Source organism: Branchiostoma floridae, chromosome 17, assembly GCF_000003815.2.
Source record: "Branchiostoma floridae strain S238N-H82 chromosome 17, Bfl_VNyyK, whole genome shotgun sequence".
NCBI lineage: Eukaryota > Metazoa > Chordata > Leptocardii > Amphioxiformes > Branchiostomatidae > Branchiostoma > Branchiostoma floridae.
The window spans coordinates 163,799-180,844 of record NC_049995.1 but is presented as its reverse complement, the minus strand read 5'-3'; the positions used below and the strand labels follow the sequence as shown (position 1 = coordinate 180,844).

General features: G+C 40.3%; 2 protein-coding genes across 2 annotated transcripts in view; both read right to left on the bottom strand.

The window, feature by feature from the left end:
* LOC118404861 overlaps positions 1-690 on the bottom strand; it is a 4,623-nt gene extending 3,933 nt beyond the window's left edge. The window contains exon 1 of the mRNA XM_035804240.1: positions 546-690. Within this exon, the coding sequence (XP_035660133.1) occupies positions 546-690 (145 nt within the window). The remainder of the gene's footprint in view (positions 1-545) is intronic.
* A 782-nt stretch (positions 691-1,472) lies between these two features.
* On the bottom strand, positions 1,473-17,028 carry LOC118404859 (nephrocystin-3-like). The gene is made up of 11 exons (XM_035804239.1): positions 17,024-17,028; positions 15,836-16,008; positions 15,270-15,423; positions 14,245-14,359; positions 13,068-13,196; positions 12,209-12,327; positions 11,058-11,190; positions 10,088-10,207; positions 9,216-9,383; positions 7,272-7,352; positions 1,473-3,193 (listed from the first exon to the last, which is right to left on the bottom strand). The coding sequence occupies exons 1-11, from the start codon at positions 17,026-17,028 to the stop codon at positions 2,933-2,935; spliced, it is 1,458 nt and encodes a 485-aa protein (XP_035660132.1). The 3' UTR covers positions 1,473-2,932.
* Between the last annotated feature and the right edge of the window lie 18 nt (positions 17,029-17,046).

The window sequence follows — 17,046 nt, the reverse complement described above, 5'->3', positions numbered from 1 at the left end:
ACTTGTGACATCGTTATGGAATGGTGTTGTATGCGATGAAGGACAATAAAAATGGGCCAACTTTTGAAGTAATATTTCAAAAGACGTATGCTTAAAATTCAAGTTATGTATACTGAAATGGTAAGGTAGTAACGTTATATACACAATAGTAGCGGTAAGTTATGATATCACTGAAACAAACATGACGTTACGGGTAACAGAATGACCTTGTATATTGGGGACACATAGACGCAGAATGGTTTGACTTAGTGTGTTAGTAATAGCTTACCGCTTCTTGCTGATCTTACGTCATTTTCAGAAAACCAATGTAAAGAAAGACGAGGGAAAACTTTGAACCAGATATATGAACGCTGTGCATTACTACAGCCATGTAATGTTAGGGAATTACTCAGCCATCATCAATATTTATCTTAAATCTTCTTCTAAGTATTCTGTGTGTGCGCCAGAATTTACAAAGCTGAGTGGAAAAATGACGAATGGATTGGTCTTTAAATACCACACTGTGTTCGCTAATAAAGGAAGGGAAACATTAGGGCCTTACGCACCTGTCATGGCTGCCTCAGGGCAGGGGTGACGTTTTAGGGGACTTTTTGATGTCATCAGATCACTTCCGGATTCCAGTCCGTTGACGTAAGCGCCGATACAGCGCGAGTCAGTGCGTTTTTGTCTCGGCTTCGACAGCAGAATCATATGTAACGCAAGTTCACCTTTATCCGCTGGGTAACCTATATCCGATAGTCTAAAAACGGGATATTTGTGGACATCAAGTCGACGGACAGTTGTTTCAAATTGCACTATTTTCGAAATATTTTAATTCCAAATTCGACTTGATATCCCTAAACATCTTTTCTTAAACAACGGATATAGGTTACCTTGCGGATAAAAGTTAACTAGAGTTACATCATGCAGGCCTTGCAAATGTTTGCTAATTGTGCGTGCGTGCTTGCGAGCCCGACTAGAGTCGCTATGTCCGTAGGATCCAATTGACCTGGCGTCTTTTCCCCCAGGCTTTCGACTTCGACATATTTTGATTTTACATTTGAATCTTCTGTGTGTGTTTGGAGATCCACACTTTCAAGTTGTGCAGTTTAATCAAATGTGAATGTTGGTGATTATTATGAGATTTATGCACTTAGGCAGGGTGTTTCATTACACTCTTAAGCGCCAGTCTCTTAAGTACATCGTATGAGACAATTTAGTCCTCGGACTATCATCTTGTACCTGAAATTGTGTGTTTAAATAAACCAGTTCTCTCTCATTGTATCTCGTGGCGCATGATGCACATTTTACTATTATAATTAATAATAATAGGCATGAATCAACTTGTTTTACTTACCATAATTACTAGCACAATGATTCTTTGTGTTTGACTTTGCCTGAATGTAATAGCTGATGTGATAAGATCTAGTTTAAGAACTTGATGCTGTGTTTCCGATTAAGAGTGTCTCAAAGAAATGACAACACAGAAAATCTCTGACGCATCCTGTAACGGGATGTGAAATCAATATACTTTTTATACAGTGAAAAAAAAACAATCAGAGTCAAGCTCCCAAGTTGGAAAACCAAACTGCATATCTAATAATAATGCCATGTTATATTCTGATCCCATATTATAAAATGTTTCCACAAACTATCCATGAAATCCTCTGCTTCTCATCAAAACTACAAGACTGAAAAATACCTGATGTTGAATTGATTATCAACAGAACGGTACACCAGTACAGTGTACTTCTAACTACACAGAAATATTCATATCAAACTTTCAATACAGACCTGAGGCACTAATGGCAACCATTAATACAACACATTTAACAATAGGACGTGTCTTAGGATGGGCAAGTTAAGAAAAATATACATGATTTTTCACATATTGCAGCAGAGGCATGACTTGCACTTAGTATATATTGTTCTTGGCCTTGATGTTGTTACTGTGTGTTTTTGTTAACGACTGCACGTATCTTTGTCATTATAATATTCACATTATGTCCACATTTCTACAAGGCACCCAATGATATGGGTCATGTGCATTTGTACATCCTTAGCGCACAAACTAAAAAGAACCAATTAATCACATTGGTGTAGTCCTGGTTCATGATTATTTTAACTACAGAATGGATGAAGCACCTCTTACCTAATGTTTGTTGATATTTCTATCAAAAGTAACAATTTCCAATTTACATTTTGATTTCTTTGTCCTTTTTTTGTAGCTAACATGGATCAATTATTCTGAAAACATTTCTCCAGTCCAACCCACCACTATGTACACAAATTACCTAGCACTGCTCTGATTGGTTAACTAATTCTAAGTCCACCAATAGCAAACTATAGTCTGGACATATCAATACCAATTGCACAATACTGTGTGATTGCAATAAGTTGCATAGTAAAGGGGAAGGTGCTTGAAAAATAAACATGTTCATTTATCAATGTAAAAACATCATATTTACATACATCCTAAACTTTTAGCTAATTTTTAGCATACAAATGTGACACCTTGACAGTATAGATGTTTTTATACTACCCTTATTAAATACTAATCAATCACCTTTTAAAAAAGACTTTCAAAACTAAAATTCTTAAGAAGTGTTCCTGATGTCACGACAGATTTTGACTTGACTTTTCCATAATGTAATATCCAATCATGTAATATCAAATAATATACATGTGGCAGAGACTGTCATTCTCGTATAAGACTGTTAAACCACAGTCGACGCTGTAGGGCTGATATCAATTAGGATTTTACCATGGTCAATATTGACCAAAAGAGGCCATATGATGATGAATACCCAATCTTATTACTGTTATTACATAAAAACGTGCTGTTTTTTTTTAGAAACAATGTATGGCGCACAAATATTTTAACTCAAACTTTTTGTCAGTGTCTGACAAAGCAAGCGCCTAACTTCAGCATAAACAAACCCCTACTGTGGCCCTACAGTTCCCCCCGTTCGTCCATCCGCCGTACCCTACGGTATAACGGCTCTTCCAGCGTCCCCGCGGCTCGCTTTGTCTTGGGGTGGTCGGGACCAAACACGACCAGACACGTCTCGTACCACTTCTTGAAGTGTTTGTAGGAGTCCCTGTACTGCCCCCTGTCCTCGTAGTAGATGCCCACATTGATGTAGAGTCGGGAGGTCAGGATGTGGTTCTCTCCGTAGGTCTGTAAACACAGGGCCAGGGCTTCTTCATACAGCTGTAGGGAAAGGGATCAAACACAAATTCATGTATCCATGCAAGTAAACATGATTGTTTTTGAAGTTACATTAGATTCGGTAAAACATTAGGATATTGGAGATTTCTTTTACCCAAACAACAAACATTAACAATCATTACTTAGTAATACATTGGCTACATACGCAGCACTCCAGTTAGCTCTGATACAAAGACAGTATTTACTGGTTGTTCAAAAGAAATCTTCAATATCCTGTGACTGTTTTGAATTCATCAGCCACAAAATAACTTCTCAAAGGTGAGTTCCGTTCCATTTTTTAGATTTGATGACAAAATTATCACTGTAATTCTTTTACATGTACGATGATATTGATTTTATTACATGCATGTATATAGATGACATCCCCTAAGAACCTCAAAACTGGAGTGAGCGTGCAAAAAGTTTTCATGAGTTTAAATGAGCAACAATCTATGTCCTTGCAGAAGTCATCCACACAAAAATAGTGAATCCAAAAACCAAGATTAGTTTGGCCCAAAAAAATAAATTTTGATGTGATTGGTCTCTCATACATGTCTGATTACACAATTATAGTTGAACATCCTTGTCCAAATTATCATAATTAGTAAAATGAAAGGAGTATGATTAACAGTAACTGTTATGAATAGACATTATTCAAAAAGTACAATACCATGTAACAGTACAGTAGATTCAGATAACACTGCACAAATTATTAGACTCACTTGCATGTCAGACAACACCAGATGAATATAAGACGTGATCAGTAAGTTAAAAAAAGGAAAAAGAAAGAAATAAAGAGGTACAGGTCAGTTGAAGCATGGCTTGTCACCAGCCAACTGTTTGTTTGTTTTGTGTGTATGTAATGTATGTATCCTGTTTGTTCTGTACATTACATGTATTTTTTGTAACCCAGTAAACTGCCTGATGGAGTAACACAGAAGTTTGTACTGGAGAGTGAGGCAGCATATCTGGATGGATACACTCACACCAGAAAGGGACCTTCCCTTTTTGATAAGTCCCAGTGGTAGGTTTTGGCTCTCCTCAAACATGAACATCCCTAACTGAAGCCATAGGTACACATTTTTTTACCTGAGTGAAAGGAGGAATTTTTTGTGAAGTGCTGTTTTCAAGGTCACAATGATTGAGCATGTCAGGGGATTAAAACCCAGAACCTATGGGCAAATCACCCTGCTGTTATACAATGCCACACTGTGCTTTTAGGGTGAAGTTTATTCAGACAGTTCCAACTGAAAATGATAGCAAATCAGATTCTTGCATAACAATTCAGATTCTTGAATAACAATTCTCAACACATTCATCCAGTCATACCCTCCGCCCTTAAAGAACCCAACACACTTATCAAAAAGAGTAGGGATGGGCTGATGTGCTTGGCTGAAGATGCAAGCTGCAGTAAAGGTGGATTGGACAACTGGTACTACTACAATGTAGCTACATGTAAGTCCATTGCACCACTCCAAGGTAATGAACTAAGGTGTTGGATCATCATGTGGAAAGAATCATCTAAGGAGATACATGTTGAGGTACATCATTAATTTTGAAGGCTGAAAGGTTGCAAAAAGGAGGGAAACAGTTTGCTTCGAGAGAGTTCCACAGTTTGACAGTCCCAGGAAAGAAGCTGTTGCTGTAGAAGGACTTTGAGACTGGTAATTGAACAGTATAGTGATGTGAGTTTTAAGAAAACCTGGTATGGCGCTGAAAGGCTCTCAGTGGAGGGAAAAGTAGTGTAAAATCTTCAGAGCAGTTGCCATGGAAGAATCGTAATGTTGCCATGGTAGAAAACAGACATGGATGCAACCCTGTGAGACAGAGAGGGTCCTGCTTGGTCTCATTGGCTGCTGCTGCTGATTGGCTTTGCTTGATTGACAGGAGCAGCATCTCCATTCAACATTATCACACTGATGTACAAGCATGAGTTTATATATAAGGAAAAGCAAGGATTTCACGTTGATTAATATGATTGAATCCAGAAAGCCACAGCAACACAGCACACAGCAGGGGGAGACAAGTTTGTTCTGGAATGTACCATGTGTGCACAGGGGGGTTATTACTCCCCATCCAGCTGCTGTGCAATACTTCTGTAGAAATCCTCCTGTAGTGTCCCCTCTGCTCTCTTTGTCTTGGGGTGGTCCGGACCATAGACCTCATAGCAGGCCGTGTACCATTTTTGGAAGTGCCTGTATGCCTTCTCGTACTGTTGAAGGTCCTCGTAGAATATCCCGATGTTGATGTACAGCCGGGATGTCAGGATGTGGTTTTCACCGTAACATTCAAGGCACTGTCTGAGGGACTGCTGGTACAGCTGATGTGGGAGTTAGTGGAGTCTTGTTAGGTCAACAGTTTCTGATGAGAACTCCTGATGTACATGTAGGTGTGTGTGTACAGGTAACAGTTTGTACAGGAGTGATGTACATTGTACACAATCATGTAGGTGTGTGTGTACAGGTAACAGTCTGTACAGGAGTGATGTACATTGTACACAATCATGTAGGTGTGTGTGTACAGGTAACAGTCTGTACAGGAGTGATGTACATTGTACACAATCATGTAGGTGTGTGTGTACAGGTAACAGTCTGTACAGGAGTGATGTACATTGTACACAATCATGTAGGTGTGTGTGTACAGGTAACAGTCTGTACAGGAGTGATGTACATTGTACACAATCATGTAGGTGTGTGTGTACAGGTAACAGTCTGTGCAGGAGTGATGTACATTGTACACAATCATGTAGGTGTGTGTGTACAGGTAACAGTCTGTACAGGAGTGATGTACATTGTACACAATCATGTAGGTGTGTGTGTACAGGTAACAGTCTGTACAGGAGTGATGTACATTGTACACAATCATGTAGGTGTGTGTGTACAGGTAACAGTCTGTACAGGAGTGATGTACATTGTACACAATCATGTAGGTGTGTGTGTACAGGTAACAGTCTGTACAGGAGTGATGTACATTGCACACAATCATGTAGGTGTGTGTGTACAGGTAACAGTCTGTACAGGAGTGATGTACATTGCACACAATCATGTAGGTGTGTGTGTACAGGTTAGTCTGTACAGGAGTGATGTACATTTTACACATTCATGTAGGTGTGTGGGTACAGGTAACAGTCTGTACAGGAGTGATGTACATGTTACACAATCATGTAGGTGTGTGTGTACAGGTAACAGTCTGTACAGGAGTGATGTACATGTACACATGTAAGTGTGTATGTGTGTACAGGCTACAGGTAACAGTCTGTACAGGAGTGATGTACATTGTACACAATCATGTAGGTGTGTGGGTACAGGTAACAGTCTGTACAGGAGTGATGTACATTGTACACAATCATGTAGGTGTGTGGGTACAGGTAACAGTCTGTACAGGAGTGATGTACATTGTACACAATCATGTAGGTGTGTGGGTACAGGTAACAGTCTGTACAAGTGATGTACATCATGTCATGTCGGTGTGTGTTTACAGGTAACAGTCTGTACAGGAGTGATCAATGTTTCATTTGCTGCCCCTAGTCATCATGTACATGTGTAGGCATGTTTGATATCTAAGGGAATCAGATGTCGACAGTTTCTGTTGACTGTATGGTCACAGGCTCTCAGAGAAGATGCCCAATAAGCTCCTGACAGTGAGAAATTGTGTAATGCTTCCATCAACATTGGAAAATGGGGCCCTGACTGTTTTTTTTGGGGGGCGCTGTGGGAATTTCCCTGTAGATATCTGGCTAAATTTGAGCCCGGCCGGGCCCCGGATTTTATAAGACCCAACCTCAGATAAAATCAACCTGGGGACCTGGTGACAAAAAGATGCAGTGGCCTTATCCATGAAAACACTGAGACATACCCCAACAGTATCTGGCAGTCTACTGGGTCAAATTTGTGGCTTGAGAGTCACCTGTCCAGCAAAATTGTGACAGAAGCATAACACAGCATACATTAATGTTACATTTTGTAAGTTCAATGTTAGGAAGACAAATTGATGTTTCATACCGAAAAGAGTTCTTCTATTCCACATCACACATGGTTAACATGAACCCTGCCATACATAATTAGCATGAACCCTGCCGTACCTCCAGTTGGACCTGACTGCCTCTATCTGCTAGGATGGCCTTGGTCATGATGGCTTCAGCAAGGTGCCGGTCGTCTCGCAGCTGGGTTTAAAAATAAATTTTAAAAATTGTCATTTCTCCTGAAAAGCATTCAGTATTCTATTAAACTCTACAAGTACCCTTAAAGTTTGATTAAATCAAGCAATCTCAGCCTATGGCTCAATACAATGTACCTGACAAGACCTGACAAAAGTTATATGGCATTCTACATTTTATAGTGAATACATAAGAGCAAAAACTCTGCTGATTGTGTATTCCACGATACATAACCTATCCAAAAATAAACCCCCTACTGTATTTTAAGTTAGTATCAATGGGATAATGACAAGAGATCAAGGTCAACTTTTTACTTTGAAGACTTGCCTTTTTAGATGAGTCCCTCTACAATGTAATACAAATTTCCAGAGTCCTTCCCAGAGGATGGAATAACGGAGGCCCTCCACTATACTCCTAGCCTAGCTCCACTATACTACTTTTGAAATTTATTGTGTTTCTTACCTATTTTCTTGGTTAGTTTTGCTAAAATCAATGAAAATTCACAGAGATTTTTGTGCCAAGTGGCATCACTTTTCCAGTCGGCATTGTCTACAAAGACTTGTGAATTAGGCATGATCGAAACAATAGTCGTTTTCCACTTCACAACAAAGGAATCACAATAATCTATATATCATACTAGTAGTATTTGACACCCTTTGTCTTTGCAAAATGAACCCATTTTCATGAAAGTGCAGCGCATTATTGGTTCGGGTTATTTTTGCCAGCCCTCCACTATACTAAGAAATTGTGGGGAGAACCCTGGTTTCTCTGCAATCATTAAGATTAGATGAGTCACCATGTAACTAGACTTCGCACTGACCTGTTTGAACGTCTCCATGGCCAGATCGATGTGTTTGTTACCGTCCTGCCCATGTAACTTAGACTTATGTACTGACCTGTTTGAACGTCTCCATGGCCAGGTCGATGTGTTTGTTACCGTCCTGCCCATGAACTAGACTTATGTACTGACCTGTTTGAATGTCTCCATGGCCAGGTCGATGTGTTTGTTACCGTCCTGCCCATGTAACTAGACTTATGTACTGACCTGTTTGAATGTCTCCATGGCCAGGTCGATGTGTTTGTTACCGTCCTGCCCATGTAACTAGACTTATGTACTGACCTGTTTGAATGTCTCCATGGCCAGGTCGATGTGTTTGTTACCGTCCTGCCCATGTCACTGGCTTTTGTACTGACCTGTTTGAATGTCTCCATGGCCAGATCGATGTGTTTGTTGCCGTCCTGCCCATGTAACTAGACTTATGTACTGACCTGTTTGAATGTCTCCATGGCCAGATCAATGTGTTTGTTACCGTCCTGCCCATGTAACTAGACTTATGTACTGACCTGTTTGAATGTCTCCATGGCCAGATCGATGTGTTTGTTGCCATCCTGCCCATGTAACTAGACTTATGTACTGACCTGTTTGAATGTCTCCATGGCCAGATCGATGTGTTTGTTGCCATCCTGCCCATGTAACTAGACTTATGTACTGACCTGTTTGAACGTCTCCATGGCCAGGTCGATGTGTTTGTTGCCATCCTGCCCATGTAACTAGACTTATGTACTGACCTGTTTGAATGTCTCCATGGCCAGATCGATGTGTTTGTTGCCATCCTGCCCATGTAACTAGACTTATGTACTGACCTGTTTGAACGTCTCCATGGCCAGATCGATGTGTTTGTTACCGTCCTGCCCATGTAACTAGACTTATGTACTGACCTGTTTGAATGTCTCCATGGCCAGATCGATGTGTTTGTTGCCATCCTGCCCATGTAACTAGACTTATGTACTGACCTGTTTGAACGTCTCCATGGCCAGGTCGATGTGTTTGTTGCCATCCTGCCCATGTAACTAGACTTATGTACTGACCTGTTTGAATGTCTCCATGGCCAGGTCGATGTGTTTGTTGCCGTCCTGCGAGGCCTGTGCCTTACTGAGGAAGGCTGTAGCATCTGGGTACTGTCTCTCGTCCAGCAGACATGCCTGCCAGCTCTCCATGTTAAAGGCCAGCTGCATCCGCGTCTTGGCCAGCTTGAACTGTGTGCAACATTCAACATGATTGTTACAGTAATACAATGCTAAACTTTCTTTGAGTTTATTGAATACATAATATGCATGAACAAGAGTGTATAAGTCACAAATGTTGAATATGCTACTGCCAGGATGCATTACAGTATTACAGATACACACAAACACATTGAAACAGATGCACATGCATTATTAACACACACATGCATGCACACACACACACACCTTCTACACAAAACACTAGTAACGGCACTATACCGTAAATAATGATTCCGCACAGGTTTCAAAATACTGGATCATGAAGTACTGGTACTGTATATTTGTACCAAGAATATAAATTTACACTACATTTGACTGTATACATGTAGATGCACTCACAAAGAAAATTTTGCACCGAAAAAATCCTATGCTGAAACTTGATATCAGAGCCATCTTTGAAACAGTTTTCGTCTCCTTACTTCATGGTCTCAGTCCAAACCAAACGTGACCAAAATTATACCTAGGCACAGCGTAACTAATACACAACAGAATCTGATCGTTCAGGCGAGTGCAGGTACAGTTGGACCTGTACCTAGACCTCTGTACCAGTACCTGTACTTTTTAATAGTAGTACTTGATGTTACATTTAGGTAGTACTACGCAGTCTTAAAAAATATATGTTGGGTAACTCGATTAATCCCCATACAAGTATTTTAATGATAATAATATGTTACCTTGTTTTTATCATCCTGAGGTAGAGTTTCCCTGAGTTCCACAGCTTTCCTGCCGTTGTCAATCGCTGGCCTGAGCTCTGTCAGCTGCTGAGGACTCACAAAGTCATACAGCTTCAGTTTCTGTAGGGAAAGAATTCCATATACTATGTAAAATATACAGTGAAACATTGATTCTGAAGTATTAGTTTATAACATGTACATGTATGGACTGCATTGAGGAAATTGGGATTCTTTTTTACAATTACATTTTTGTAAAAATTGGCAAAGTGGAGCAATGGTGCAAAGCTACACAACAAGGTGGACATCTTTTTATGAAAACAAACATCTTTTTTATGAATTTTTTTATCTTTGTTTCAGTGGCATTATGCTGCAATTTCCAATAAAGTCATCTTGTATCGAAATTGAGAATGAGACATTCTGAGTGTGGTACTTTTGTTTGGCTCATCTTGGGGTTTCATACAGTCATGTATTAGAAAAAATGTGTTGCATGTCAGTCATTTTATTGTATGACCACAAGGGGGAATTGGTGAACTTTTAGCACAATTTCCTAGTCATGCAGTTTTAGGTATTCCAGTGAGATACATGAGTGTGCTTAACCAATGTACATTGTGTAGGACACAGATTGTGATACTATGTAATTACTTCAGTCTCATTTACAAGAGTTTCATTATCAGTCTTCAACTTCAAACAGTTGTCTTATTTATTACTAAGTTTTAAAAGTTAGGATAGAATATTACTGTTACTGTAACTGTAACAGTAACTGTACAATATGAAAAAAGATTTTGTCACAAAAGTGCATTTTTTTTATATAATACTATGCATCCAGTATTCCGAGACCATAATGTTGAAGCATAACATAACATACAGTAGTTGTCCAATATAAATAAAGGCACATGTATTTTGTATTCATCATTTTTCTATACTAGACTATGTAGATGTAGACAGAAGTATGATTGGGATGGTACAGTACCTCAGTAAAGATGGTTGCGGTGAGTTCGTACACCTGCGCCATCCTTTCAGGCCGCGCCCCCAGGTCGTCCTGTTCGATCCTGACCGCGGGAGCAAGCATCTGTTCCGCACCGTCATGGCGGCCTCCCTGTGTCCTGTACAACATACAATATATGACAGCTCAGTCCATTGGACTGGATAACTTTGTCTTATACATGTATATATTAGGGTACCACCTGCTGTATGTGCAAATCCGTGCTGTCTACGTGCCAAAACATGGGCAATCTTTTGGGATCCGTAAGTGGTAAGTACCGCCTCCATACACACTCGTAGGGAATCCGACGGATTTTGGAGCATGCAGACACGCCATAGAACTTTACGTGCAGGCAAAACTTTGTGTGCCATCGGGCTGCGGATTCGCCCCTCCTAGGTGCCAGTACGTGCGACGCGCCTGCCCTGTACAGCCTGGACGTTTTCAGAAATACGTGGCGAACATGGCTTCCAAAAATAAAGTATGGGCAAATTGCACGTTCGGCGGGTTGTGCCCTTAGCTTTACATGATTAACCCTTAAATGAGCCCTCAAGTCCAGAAGGAGGTGTTCTTCAAATTCCAATAAATAATAATTTCAGGAAGTAAAAAAAGTACTAAATGGAAAAGTATCAGATAAAGCGCTGCAAATGCGGGAATGTTTTCAATGATATTATGTTCGCAGTTTTTCAGGCTGTCACTGCTTCACTGCCAACTCAAAAGTGAGAATTTCTGTTTTGTATATTCTCTGAATGTTCACATACACTGAACAGTATTGTGATTGTTGGAGGCAAGCACTAAGGTGAAGACAAAACATTCTTACGTAGCCAAAATTGAACACAGACTCCATCTTTTAACATTGGACATTTATCAAGAAGTGCTACATTTCCAGAGGGAAGATATAGTTAGATCAAAGACAGTTAATAGTTAGTTAGTTAGATAGATAGTTAGATCAGAGACAGTTAATCACATCACAACTACCACTCGAACACGACTGCACTGCCTGTCTGTAGCTCCCTTACCCAGTCACTAGCAGGTCACTGGCTGGCTGAAACTGGTACAATACAAAACAAAAGCACTGCACAGAATCCAGGTAGAGCCGACATGGGTACCTGTATATTATTATGTAGGATGTTAGGACTTACATGACTCTGGACACCTGCAGGTATCTCAGACCCAGGGTTTCCTTGGAGACTCCCTCTGTGTTTTCTAGTTCCTTCAGAGATTCCTTGTACCTCGTCTCCATCTCTTCTGCTCCTCCAGCCTAGGAATGAGGACAAAGATTTTGTAAAAAAAAAAAGAAAAGATAATCGCAACTTTTCCTTCTTGTTCATTTATTTGTTCAAAGTTTAACACATGTGGTGCCAAGTGGCATATGCATGTAGGGCAGCAGACTTCCTTGTTGTTTCAGTAGCAGGGTATATATTTTAGGGAGGTTTTTTTTTTAGCCTTCATGACTCTAAGGTAATACAATGTCATGTACATCTTACTTGGAAAGTTTCTTGCACCTTTGACCCATACATTTCTGCTGTTAGAGTCTCCTAGGTACAAATTCACACCACTAACTCACAAAGAAACACACCAACCCAATACAAAGACTATATTTCAATAGGGGCAACAAACTGGCATTTCTCAATCAAACTTGTGGGGTCATGTGGCAACGGCAGAGTGTTTGGCTCAGAACTAGGTGGTCCAAGGTTCGAATCCTGCAATTGTCACCGATCTTATGCTCTTGGGAGAAGCACTTTGCATGACTTTACTCACTTCACTCATGACAGGTGTAAATGAGGCTTGGTTAGGGCTTATCCCTCAGATAGGACGTTAAATTGGAGGTCCCTTTTTATAAGAGAAACACCCCCGAAGCACGTCTTTCCCAGTGTGAATATACAATGTACCAATCAAACCTATCCGGGTATCCAGCTTGTACTGTACAGTAAGAACATGATGTGTTATGCCAAGAGGCGTTTACAATGCAATGCAAACAACAAACAAACAAAAGCTCACAGCTCTCCAGTAAGCCAGCAGCTGGCTGCTGTAGTCTTCGTTGTACAGATGATCAAACACCTCCCAGTCCAGCAGGCACTCAGCAAGTCTGCTGTGGTCACCTATCTTAGTCAGCTGGTAAGGGTACTCCTGGAAGGTCAGACATATGTAGGTTGGTCTGTTACAGATATGCAAAGCTCAGGTGTGATGCCATTTATAAATGTAGGTACATGATATGTATACCTAAGCAAATAAATGCCAGTCTGCTTCTGCATCAGTGTGTGAAGTAAGGACTTAGGGTTATGGCAAGGGTTAGGGTTAGGGTTAGGATTGGATTAGGGTTATGTTGGCATTCATTACAAGGGTTAAGAGCAAAGCCTTGGGTAAAGATAAAGTTAGGGTTAGGGTTATGTTTAGGTTAGGGTCAGGGTTAGGGTTAGGGTCAGGGTCTATTGTAGGGTTAAAGTTGGATTAGTGGTGGGGTTAGTCTCCACAGAGTGATCCTCCTTCCAAAATCTGCTTCAAACAATCAAAATTTTCAAGTTCTCTCAATCTCATCTCAGGTATACTGAAAACCCCCAAACAGTGTCCCAGCAGTTATTTGGCAAGCAGCAATCATTTGGTGTGACACTGATCATTTTCTTCATAGAACTGATTTCCTAAACCTTCATGAGACTAAGAGACAAGTCAATTTAAGTTTTTAGTGATTGTGAAATTAAAATCAATTGACAAATTGAATATGCTTACGGCATGAGGGTAACACAATGTAAGATTTGATAGATAACAACAATTGGGTATAAAATTTCTTGCATACAATCATCATGACTGTATACTGCTTCTTTTCTATTAGTAGCTAGAAAGCTAGCAAAGTCATGACTTGGAAAAGCTATACAGCAGTAAACCATACCACAAAATTCAGACCTGTGTAACGCTGGTTCACCTTTATCCGTGGGGAAACCTATATCCGTTGTTTTGGAATACAGGATGCATTTATGGATGTCAAGTCAACGGTGGTATATAACTGCAATGCTTTGAAAATATCACAATTTTAAAACAACAGTCCGTCGACTTGATATGCCTGAATACTGTTTTTAAAAAGAACGGATATAGGTTAAACCCTGAATAAAGATGAACTAGCGTTACATCCAAATGTTTGTCTACTAGACTATTGAATCAGATTTAATATTACTTGTCTTACCTCCACCCTTCTGTCGATAATGGCCACATGTTGGAAGAAGTTGGCCAGTTTGCTGTGCCACCAGTTGTACCTGGCCTTCACCCTGTCTTCATCTGCACCATCCACCAGGAAATACCTAGTAGTACACAATGTTCAGATACTGTTCAGATAACAATACATGCATGTCACCTCCCATTATCTACTATCCATGCTCTGCAAACCTACATGTACATGTGCATGTTACACTAACAGTACAATGTATTTGCGTGCATAGTCCAGTGGCTACTGGCCCTGCCTCTGGACCAGGAAGCCATGACATGCAATAGGAAAAGGTCGCAGTCCTTATGGGACCATACTCCACTGTTTATAATGTGCTTGTCATTGTGCAGCACACCCGTCCTGACCAGATCATCAGTATACAATGTACATGTAATCCCAACCCAGGTATGATAAGAATGGGCCATATTCTGATGGTTACATATATGTACATGAACCGTAACTATACTTTTATGTATAAGTACACGTTGTGTAAGCCTTAGCCCTAGCAATACCTAATGCAACAGTAGTTAATGTAATAAAAAATTTGACCTGGGAAAATCTTCCAGAGATTTCACTGATGGTTAGACAGTGTCTCTTTCTATTCATGGATAATACTACGGCCGCGTGGCGCGTTGGTCACCCGATCCCTCGATCTCGGAAGTTAAGCAACGCGACGGTCCGGACAGTGCTTGGATGGGGGACCAACCAAGGACGTCCGGATTGCTGTAGCCTCACGAAGTTTCCACGAAATCGTCTTCCGGGAGGGACGTAAAACGGGGGTCCCGTGCTCGAGGAGGTGCCTCGACCACGTTAAACAGCCTCATTACTCATACTGGGTACCTACTGGCTGGCAAAATACACCAGATGATTATTATTATTATTATTATAATTCATGCATGATTATGATGGGGAAAGAAAATTCAAGAAAGAATATGTCTAGTTTTAGATTTTTTGGGACATAATCACACATATCAATTATGACTAGAAAATATGATCTCATGACGTACTTTGACCTGACAGCTTTGCTGAGTGACCTGTGGTAGAAGTCCAGTCTGCCCTCCCCACTCTCGCCAAACGGGCGCAGAAATGTACGCAATCCACGGTAAACAACTGCCCACTTTGCCATTGGTAGAATCTCCAGCTTTTCTGAGTTGCCTTTACCTGAAAACAACAACAAGATTTCAGAAGAATTTAACACGATTTCCAAAGTTGTGGGCACAGGCATTCATCAGGTGATTTGAACAAACTTCCTGTGCACCGCTAGCGCTGTCGAAAAACAATGTTGTTGAACATGTGCACATGTACAAAAATGTACCATACAAGTCATGTAAAATGCAATGAAGAAGCAGAAAATGCAGTTTTAAAAACCTTGTAAAGTGCATTTACCTGCATGTTACATTGTATCTTTAACTCAAATCTAAAAAAATTTAACACTGGCAAAATCAAAGTGCAATTTCATCTGAAAAAACTACATCTAGTTGGACAACAAAAACTTAGGAAATAATTATTTGAGAACCTCGCACCCGTTCAATACACGTCTCTGAGTGTATTACAAAATCTCCTGTTACCTTACCTTTCTTTTTATGTTTCATGTCTTTCGGCATGAGGTTGTCCTCATCAGCCAGTATCCTGAGCAGTTCTGTCTCTAACAGCCCAGTGTTAGAACACTCCAACAGACACAGTGTAGCCACTAACAGGTAACCACCATTCTCCTCTTCAAATCTCTCCAGAACCTGGGTCAGCAAACTACAACCACAAAACAATTATAATAATTTAAGTTTATTGCAAATTCTTGCCCGTGGGGTAATTGCAGGTAACATAAGAGATTCAAACAGTGTAAAATACAATATCACAAGTGTCTACACTAGTCTAAAACTGGTAAAAGCTAACTCTAGATCCTGGGTTATTGGGTTGGACTCCTTTTTTTAAGACGGTGGAAGACAAAAGATCCCACCTTTTCTATTATATGTGGGTTTTGTGATGTACGAAGGAGAATTGTTTTCTTTTTGTCAGTCAATAAAAAATGGATATGATACGATATGATACGAGTGAATGTTAAGAAGTTCGGGTGGAATTTCAAACAGCTCTTTTCTTTCCTGATCAAAGAAAGAGCAGTTTGACATAAAGTGATAAAATTATATCAACTATAACACACAATCATGTGGAATACTCTGTGTTGCATACCCACCCAAGAAAGGGAATGCACAATGTGCCCGGAGTTGAGAAAATTTAGTTTCCAGGGTTGGACAAGCTTTCTAAATGTTCACTTGTTCTATTGGGCAAGCACACACAAAAAATTACCTGTCTGAAACAAATTTTCACTTGCCCAAAGTCAAGACAACCCCGGCCCTTTTCAGGGCCACAAATATATCCCAGAAAGATCTACATCGTTCACATTTCTTGAATTACGATACCCTTCCGATAAACACACATGCCTGTGCGCGTACATACCAATAATTTGAAGTAATATGGCAAAGGCACCCCCCCCCCACCACACACACACACATAAGGATTATGCTCTTGTCTTCCACGTGATATTCCACGTGTTACTCCACGTGCTTTACGTGTTTACCGTCTACGGTTACCCAAATTGTATAGATATGTCAGCTAGCAGTACGTGGTCATCCTCTACGGTTACCCAAATAATTGTACAGATATGTCAGCTTGTATTACTCGGTCATCCTCTATAGTTCTACAAATGATGTGCAGATATGTCAGCTAGCATGAAACGGACCACTGCGCTCATTTCTTTCGCAAGTACCACATTGTTCTACTCAGGCGTAT